Genomic DNA, 10,074 nt, shown 5'->3' with positions numbered 1-10,074 from the left:
AGGATTGTCACTGCCCTCTAGTGTTCTGTAGGTGACAGTACACATAGTCGCATCCACCAGCTGGCACTATATGCAGGTGCAGTAGCAATTACTAAGCCCTTTGTCCGGGCCAGATGGCTATCTCCTGTTTCTGTAGCATTTAGCAGCTTGATGTACCCCCTGGACAGGACAGTAGTGTAATGCAGGGACTTACCCTCAATCCATCTCCTTAATGCCAAGCAGAGAGGCATCGGGACCCATCTTTAAAGTACACCTCGACCTGGGATCGAACCTTCTAATCTTAGTGAGTACACTAACCACAACTTCCAGTGTCCTTTGGGCTGTGGAATAGCTTGACAGTTTATGCAATTAAATGATACGAGGCCATGTTATACTTGATTTTATTGAATTTTGGTATTGATAAAAACAAGACTAGTCTGACATGACAACAAGATTAGACAGACATTTAATATTTTTTTAAATGTCTAAAGCAACAGCCATTTCACAGAGTACTTTATTTTGCCTAATGGTGGAGAACAAAAGTAACATTGTGGTAATACTGCATTGAAGTTAATGTTAACAATACATTAAGAAATACAGTAAAATGATCAGTATATCTCTTTGCATCCATTGAATAGGAACTGACAATTAAAATGATACAAGTTCAGAATCTACAGTCACTGCACTTATCAGTCATTTTATTTAAACATCTGATCTAAGCCCTTGGTTTGCATTATCTACTAAGCTAACATGTTTTAAGATAGTCATGCCATGGATCATTTAGCTAAATAGCTTTTTAGGACCCCTGTAGGTATAAAAACAAATATATAAAACAATTATTTGATAAAATATTGAATTTTTGGCTTTTACTGCTATAGCCCATAGAAACACATTGACAACAGATTCATAAATGGCAAAACAGCCCAAAAATAAATCAAAGGAATATGTTTTTGAAGTGTCTGTGCTATAGTTGAGTCAATAGTCACGTAATAATAAGGAATTCCCCTCGACCACGCTCACAAATTGGGGAAAACAAATATTCCCATTGTACAAGAGCCAACTTCGTCTTTGATTTTGCAGTGCTCCCACGTAGGAAAATGGAGCCTGCGAGAAGAGCCCTGTAGCTTCAGGCTATTCAGCGTAGGAGAGTGGGAAATGTGGGGACTCGGTGTCCAAGTAGGCTACACGTAGCTATGTGTGTGGAAAACATTATCACAGGTAAGACATTTAACTTGTTTAGTACAGTCAGTTTGTAAGTCCACCCACTACTTGTATCTGTATAGTCAGTTTGTTTGTGTTGTTGGTCTTGGCTAGCTTAATGTTCCGGTCGGTAGCTAGCTAGCACACACACACGCTCGCTCGCATGGCTGCTAGCTTCGTCATGAAAAGGGGCATGAGGGAAGCCCTACAATATTACATCTTTCTAAGTAGTGAGAATGCTATGGAGCAGGCAATGCTGAAAAGTTATCTTTATACATGTTGTACTTTTCTTAAATGTAGTTTTGTAATTGACTAAAACAAGCAGACGACAACAAAACTGTGTTTGAAAAAGGTCAAGTTTTTGCTGTGAGCCAATAGAGTAACCTAGGTTACCACAGTTTGTTTCCCCCACAGGCAGGCTGGGCCGCGACGGTCCATCTAATACCGACTGGGTCTATATGTAGGAGATATAAGCAAAAAAATGTTTTTATATACATCTATACCCATATTTAGTCACTTTGTTTATGGCACTTTTTATACCCTATTCATGTTGTCCCATTTTCACAGGTTACCTTCCGATGACGCCCCTGAAGCTTGTGTGCGATGTATAGTAAAACAAGTGAGTGCTGAATGTTTGTGAGTCTTATCTGTTGATGTTGGTGACTATTAGTTTGTAGCTCAAACGGTTCAGACATCGTTGAAATTAGGACGTGGGTGTCAAAGTTCAGACGACATTGTCATGTTTGTGAGTCTCCTCTGATGGGGTCGTATGAGTTGCCAGCTCAAAAGGCTTGGGTTTTAAATATGATTTTGTGACAATTTTCTTGTCTGGATCCTCTCATGTGTAGAAAAACACCGCTTTCACAAACCCTATATTATGAAATAGGCCAAGCTTTATATCAGTGGAAAGAGGAGATTGAGCTGCAGCCACAGAAAGAAACAGTAAGTCTCTGGAATAAACACATTGGGAGCTAATCAATATTCAAAATGACGTCTCGTGTGACACGCACGTGTCAGTTGACTATAGGCTAATTAAAATGCCTCCATGTGTTAGATTGTACATAGTGAATACACCAAAATGCACTCTTAATAAGCAGTGTCTTTGTACATTTGCAGCATAAGTAACAAACCAGTTATTCTATAACTTCGGTCACGCTTTTTCATATGACCCATTTTGTTTAGTTAACATGTTTTTTTCTCCTTAGGGGTCTCTAAAAGTCAGATATGTGCTGTGGATGTCATGAGATTAATTATTCATGACAAATTGCTTTTCCATGTTATCGCTGTTTGTTACTTGTATGTAGTATATGAGCCTCCCTAAAACAATTACTATTATATAAGATACTAATATACAAAAATGTACAGGGTACTATACTATTTCTCCTTTATACAGTACCTTCAGAAAGTATTCACACCCCTTGACTCTTTCCACATTTTGTTGCGTTTCAGCCTGAATTTAAAATAGATTAAATTGAGATACTTTTTGTTACTGGCCTACACATAATACCCCATAATGTCAAAATTGTAATTAAGTTTTTCAATAAGTCAATAAGTGTTCAACCCCTAAATAAATTCATGAGTAAAAGTTTGCTTAACAAGTCTTCATAAGTTGCATGGACTCAGTGTGCAATAATAGCGTTTAAAAAGTATTTTTTTTTTATAGCTTACAGTTTATTCACCATTAGTCAGCACCTCTACATTAAAATAATTTTCTCTGGGTACGTGCTAGCAAATGCATTTTATTAGACAATAATAGCGTTTAACATTATTTTTTGAATGACTACCTCATCTGTGTACACAACACACATCTGTAAGGTCCCTCAGTCGAGCAAGTAAAAAAAAAAAAAATGGAATACCCCTTTGAGCATGGTGAAGTTATTAGTTACACTTTGGATGGTGTATCAATACACCCAGTCACTACGAAGATACAGAAGTCCTTCCTAACTTAGTTGCTAGAGAGGAGGGAAACCATTCAGGGATTTCACAATGAGGTCAATGGTGACATAAAAACAGAGTTTAATGGCTGTGATCCTCAGTTTTCTCACATTATGAGAAAACTAAGGATGGATCAACATTGTAGTTACTCCACAATACTAACCTAAATGGCAGAGGGAAAAGAAGGAAGCCTGTACAGAATAAAAAATACTCCAAAACATGCATTCTGTTTGCAACAAGGCACTAAAGTAATACTGTAAGAAAAGAGGCAGAGTAATTAACTTTTTTTCCTGAATACAAAGTGTTATGTTTCGGGCAAATCCAATACAACACATTACTGAGTACTACTCTCCATATTTCCAGGTACAGTTGAAGTCGTAAGTTTACATACACTTAGGTTGGAGTCATTAAAACTTGTTTTTCAACCACTCCACAAATTTCTTAACAAACTATAATTTTGGCAAGTCGGTTAGGACATTTACTTTGTGCATGACACAAGTAATTTTTCCATCAATTGTTTACAGATTATTTAACTTATAACTCACTGTATCACAATTCCAGTAGGTCAGAAGTTTAAAGGCACAGTCAACTTAGTGTATGTAAACAGCTTGGAAAATTCCAGAAAATTATTTCATGGCTTTAGAAGCTTCTGATAGGCTAATTGACATAATTTGAGTCAATTGGAGGTGTACCTGTGGATGTATTTCAAGGCCTACATTCAAACTCAGTGCCTCTTTGCTTGACATCATGGGAAAATCAAAAGAAATCAGCCAAGACTTCAGAAACAAAATTGTAGACCTCCACAACTCTGGTTCTGTCACGACTTCCACCGAAGTTGGTTCCTCTCCTTGTTCGGGCGGCGGTCGGCGTCGCCGGTCTTCTAGCCATCATTGATCCATTTTTCATTTTTGTCTTGTCTTCCCACACACCTGGTTTCAATTCCATCATTACATGTTGTGTATTTAGCCCTCTGTTCCCCCATGTCCTTGTCCGGAATTGTTTATTGTAAGTGCCTGTGCCCGTTATTCTGGTGTGCGATGGGTTTTGTACCCATTGTTATGATTGTTCTGTTTACGGTGATTTTTATTATTAAACTGCGCCGTTGTAACACAGTTTTTGCTCTCCTGCGCCTGACTTCTCTGCCGCCAGTACGCACCTCTTCCAGGTTCATCCTTGGGAGCAATTTCCAAATGCATGAAGATATCACGTTCATCTGTACAAACAATAGTGCGCAAGTATAAACACCATGGGACCACGCAGCCGTCATTCCGCTCAGGAAGGAGACACATTCTGTCTCTTAGAGATGAACGTACTTTAGTGTGAAAAGTGCAAATCAATCCCAGAACTACAGCAAAGGACCTTGTGAAGATGCTGGAGGAACCGGGTACAAATGTGTCTATATCCACAGTAAAACAAGTCCTATATCGACATAACCTGAAAGGCTGCTCAGCAAGGAAGAAGCCACTGCTCCAAAACCGCCATAAAAAAAGCCAGACTATGGTTTGCAACTGCACATGGGGACAAATAACGTACTTTTTGGAGAAATGTCCTCTGGTCTGATGAAACAAAAATAGAACTGTTTGGCCATAATGACCAGCGTTATGTTTGGAGGTAAAAGGGGGAGGCTTGCAAGCCGAAGAACACCATCCCAACCGTGAAGCGCGGGGGTGGCAGCATGTTGTGGGGGTGCTTTGCTGCAGGACGGACTGGTGCACTTCACAAAATAGATGGCATCATGAGGTAGGAAAATGATGTGGATATATTGAAGCAACATCTCAAGACATCAGTCAGGAAGTTAAAGCTTGGTCGCAAATGGGTCTTTCAAATGAACAATGACCCCAAGCATACTTCCAAAGTTGTGGTAAAATGGCTTAAGGACAACAAAGTCAAGGTATTGGAGTGGCTATCACAAAGCCCTGACCTCAATCCTATAGAAAATGTTTGTGCAGAACTGAAAAATGTGTGTGGGAGCAAGGAGGCCTACAAACCTGACTCAGTTACACCAGCTCTGTCAGGAGGAATGGGCCAAAATTCACCCAACTTATTGTGGGAAGCTTGTGGAAGGCTACCCGAAAAGTTTGACCCAAGTTAAACAATGTAAAGGCAATGCTGCCAAATACTAATTGAGTGTATGTAAACTTCTGACCCACTGGGAATGTGATGAAAGAAATAAAAGCTGAAATAAATCATTCTCTCTACTATTATTCTGACATTTCACATTCTTAAAATAACGTGGTGATCCTAACTGACCTAAGACAGGGAATTGTTCCTAGGATTCAATGTCAGGAATTGTGAAAAGAAAAACTGAGGTAAAATGTATTTGGCTAAGGTGTATGTAAACTTCTGACTTCAACTCTATAGTTGTGGTTGCATCATGTTATGGGTATGCTTGTAATCGTTAAGGACTGGGGAGTTTATGCTAAGCATAGGCAAAATTTCAGAGGAAAACCTGGTTCAGTCTGCTTTCCATCAAACACTGGGTGATGAATTCACCTTTCAGCAGGACAATAACCTAAAACACAAGGCAAAATCTACACTGGAGTTGCTTACCAAGAAGATTGTGAAAGTTCCTGAGTGGCTGAGTTACAGTTTTGACTTCAAATCTACTTAAATCTATGGCAAGACCTGCAAATGGTTGTCTAGCAATGATCAATAAACAATTTGACAGAGCTTGACTACTTTTGTAAAGAATGGCAAATGTTCCACAATCTAGGTGTAGAAAGCTCTTAGAGACTTACCCAGAAAGGCTCACAGCTGTAATCGCTTCCAAAGGTGATTCTAACAGGTATTGACTCAGGGGGTTGAATACTTATCTAATCAAGATATATTAGTGTTTAATTTTCCTTTTATATTTATATCTATATATATTTTTGCACATATGTTTGAGTATTGTGTAAATCGTTGATAAAAATTACAATGAAATACATTTTAATCTCAAATGAGGAAAAGGTTGTGTGAATAGTTTCTGAGGGCACTGTACATAAAACATTCATATTGCACTTAGAATCTGGATGCTGATGGTCAAGGTTTTCTATAAGCAGGGACAACCACCTTGTATTGCAGAGCTTCCAATGCTGAAATATTAAAAGATCATATAGGATTGCTTGTATAATTCTTTGGGGGGGGGGGATTTCATTGCACCATGTTTGTGGATTGCACAACGGTTTGAATACACCGGATGGCCTCATGGCTATGTTGAACACCTCCTAGATATAGTGTATAGCATCTTATAGTCTTTGGAATAGAGAAGTGTCAGAAATCTGCCTGTGTTACACACAGAAATAGAAGGCAGTGAAGGTTTGGGCTATGCCACAAACAGGAAGGCCCATGAGGATATGGGAGCTGTATTTGTTCAAAAAAAATGTTTAATTGACTCATTAGAAACCAATGACCACAGAACCAGGTTGGGAAAATGCCCATGGAGAATCAGATGAGGTAAATATAACACTGACAAAAATAGTACCAACCCATTATCTAAACCAATTTAGACAACGTGAATGTCACCTTGGCACAGCTCTCCAATGTCCATCACTCTAATGAACACGAACCAGGACTCCAAGTCATCCAATGTCCTCAATCTCTCTTCCAACTCAGGGCAGATCTGGCACCATGGTGTTGAACCTCTTTTGGTTGGTCAAGTCCCTGTAGAGGTCCGAGCGCAGGAAGCGAGGGTACGGGTCCTTCTCCATGAGGCCATAGATCCTGTTCTGGGCCAGGTCAAAGGTCAATGCCGAAGTGCTCTGCAGGTTCTCCTTGGTGACCTCTCTGGTGTAGGAGTCCAGATTCACCTGTTATTGGAAGGAGGCTCTTAAAAGGGATCTGCAGTAGCTACATAAATTTTTGTACTTATAAATTAATGATATGTATCCATTGATTTTTGTAGAATATAACAAATGCCTCATGGGCGGAGTTCAACTGTTGTACCCCATCAGAACCCGAAATATAAGCTTGTTTTACTCTAATGTTTGTAAGAAAAGGTAAACAAACACTGTATAGCCTCAAAACATGGTTAAAACTATACTTCTGCATCCATAGTTCTGTTTATGCATTTGAGTGGTTAAATTTCTCCAGCCCCATCCCTCAGCTTTTTAGCGAAACCGTGGCGAGGAGAACATTTTATTGTTTCAACAGCTGATTGCCACTTTAAATATCACACCCTGCTAATGTTTCATATACTCCGGAGTGAGGTTTCCCCTAGGCACAACTCTAGGATCAGCTTCCCTTCCCCCAATTTAAAGCTAGTCCTTAATTGAAACAAATTGGTTACCCCGCCTCTTTTGGTAAAAAGCTGAGGGACAGGCCTGGAGAAATGTAACCACTCTCAAATGCATAGACTGACCATCCATCATATCAAAATTATAATTTTAACCATGTTTTGAGGGTATACAGTGTTTATTCACATGTACATTGTTTACAAACATTGGAGTAAAAAAAGCGTATATTTTGGTTCAACAATTGAACAAAGCTCCTATATCACTAATTGATATGTCCAAAAATGGATGGAGTAACTAAGGATTCTAGATTTAAAGGATCAATGCAGCTGTTTTTATCTCACTATCAAATCATTTCTGGGTAAGAGTTAAATACTGTACCTTACTGTGATTTGTTTTCATTCAAAATGGTCAAGAAACAAAAATAGCTTCTTAGCAAGAGCAATTTCTTAAGCAATAATTGTCTGGGAGTGGTCTGAGTGGGGAGGGGAAAACAGAAAACTCTGTTATTGGCAGAGAGGTTTGGAACTCTTTCTTATTGGTCTATTAAAGGGGAAGTCTGCCTAAAATCCAACATTTCCCAAGTGATTCCATACACTGAAACTAGGTAGGTGGCGTTTGCCTTTTTCCCCCTCTCAGAAAATGTGTAGTTTTCCACCTAAAACGATTGCGATTATTTTATATCATTAATTTTATGTGGCAGACTGCAACAGCAGAGATAGGTAACTGTGTATGTGCGCTCTCGTGGGGGAATCCCTTTACATAGAAACTGCACGTAAGGCCCTTATTCACAATCAGAGGCTAGTTTTTTTTTCCTGAGGAAAAGTGAAGATGGTAGCATAGTGTTACAGATTTAGTTTTAAGAAGTAAACAACAACCTACAAGCATGTCTGACGACGAAATACTTGCGAGTGATGAAAAAAAAACTACTGGAGGGACGCTGATGTATTGTTGAATGGTACTTTTTACATTTTGTTTATGAATTTTCAGTTTTACAAACAGACAGATAATGAAAACAAACAATATAATACCCCCCAACCCCAACAGAAGACAGAAAAACAAAAATAGAAAAAACAACACAACAGGAATTGGCAACATGCTTCATTGATATGTGATTATGGATTATGCTCCATTAAAAATAATTACTTTGGATCAGGGTGGGTTGCAGGTTGTGTTACCCATCTTCATGTGAAAGATAAGCCAAACCACTCGATTTCATCCCTACGTTATATCGGCATCGAACAGGTCACCCTCCCTAGGAGAGGGGTTGACCTCGACAATTTATTGATAAAATGAGAGGCTGCCTGGATCTTTAATTTAAAGAGCCTTGCTCCCTTCAGTCTTAACGTAGACTTTGATCTGAAGCCATTCTTGTGATTATTGTGATTTTGCAATTGTAAATGTTTGTAGCCAAATTGTATCTATGACCGTATGCTATCCTTTCATGTTTTTGGTATGTTATTTTTACATCTGAGAATTAACCAATGATATCAGGCCACACCCGCCAATGATTACAGACACCTGTGTGTGTGTCCTTTGACACTATATAAACTAAACTAGTCACCCCGCAGTGTTTGTCCTTATACCCTGATGGAAACTTTGGTTATTAGGTTATTAAATTATTGCATCTGAGCTCCTAGAGTGTGCGGCTCTCTCTTTAATTTTTAAAGTGTTCTACTCCGCTAGCCAGCACCTCGCCTATAATATGTTTGCGTTTCTTTCGCCTCTAAACCAAAAAGGGCTGCCATATCTTAACGTGCTGCTTGGAGAGCACTATGGTGTGTCCTCCATGGTAAATGCCATCCGAGCCAAATATCTATCGCCTACACTGGTTTTCAGGAAGTGGAAGACTCCAAGGACTTGTGAATAGCCTAAGTTACAGGTAGAGTGCATTCGAAAAGTATTCAGATCCCTTGACTTTTTCCACCTTTTGTTACAACCTTGTTCTAAAATTGATTTTAAAAATTAAATCAATCTACACACAATACACCGTAATGACAAAGTAAAAAACATTTTTTAGAAATGTTTGCAAATTATTTCAAAATTAAAAAAACATATCACATTTACATAAGTATTCAGCCCCTTTACTCAGTACTTTGTTGAAGCACCTTTGGCTGCATAACTACTTCCAGGTCTCTCCAGAGATGTTCGATCGGGTTCAAGTCCAGGCTCTGACTGGGCCTCAGGGACATTCAGAGACTTGTCCCGAAGCCACTCCTGCGTTGTCTTGGCTGAGGTCCTGAGTGCTCTGGAGCAGGTTTTCATCAAGGATCTCTCTGTACTTTGCTCCGTTCAACTTTCCCTCAATCCTGACTAGTCTCCCAGTCCCTGCCGCTGAAAAACATCCCCACAGCATGATGCTGCCACCACCATGCTTCACCGTAGGGATGGTGCCAGGTTTATTCCAGACGTGATTCTTGGCATTCAGGCCAAAAGTTCAATCTTGGTTTCATCAGACCAGAGAATGTTGTTTCTCATGGTCTGAGAGTCCTTTAGGTGCATTTAAAAAAAACTCCAAGCGGGCTGTCATGTCCCTTTTACTGAGGAGTAGCTTCCGTCTTGCCACTCTGCCATAAAAGCCTGCTTGGTGGAGTGCTGCAGAGATTGTTGTCCTTTTGGAAAGTTCTCACATCTCCACAGAGGAACTCTGGAGCTCTGTCAGAGTGACCATCGGATTCTTTGTCACCTACCTCAGAAAGGCCTTTCTCCCCCGATTGCTCAGTTTGCCCGGACGGCAAGCTCTGGGAAG

The 10,074-nt window shown here is 39.6% G+C and overlaps 1 protein-coding gene across 2 annotated transcripts in view; it reads right to left on the bottom strand.

Annotated features, from left to right (window-relative positions):
* Window positions 1–363: 363 nt before the first annotated feature.
* rgs3b (regulator of G protein signaling 3b) overlaps window positions 364–10,074 on the bottom strand; it is a 100,058-nt gene continuing 90,347 nt past the window's right edge. For both annotated transcript variants that reach the window (XM_071400102.1, XM_071400104.1), the window contains one exon: window positions 364–6,902. In XM_071400102.1, the coding sequence (XP_071256203.1) occupies window positions 6,705–6,902 (198 nt within the window). In that variant the 3' untranslated portion in view covers window positions 364–6,704. The remainder of the gene's footprint in view (window positions 6,903–10,074) is intronic.

The sequence above is a fragment of the Salvelinus alpinus genome, chromosome 5, assembly GCF_045679555.1.
Source record: "Salvelinus alpinus chromosome 5, SLU_Salpinus.1, whole genome shotgun sequence".
Taxonomy (NCBI): Eukaryota; Metazoa; Chordata; class Actinopteri; order Salmoniformes; family Salmonidae; genus Salvelinus; species Salvelinus alpinus.
Note: the sequence above shows the minus strand (reverse complement) of the source record. Positions and strands in the feature narration are given on the sequence as shown.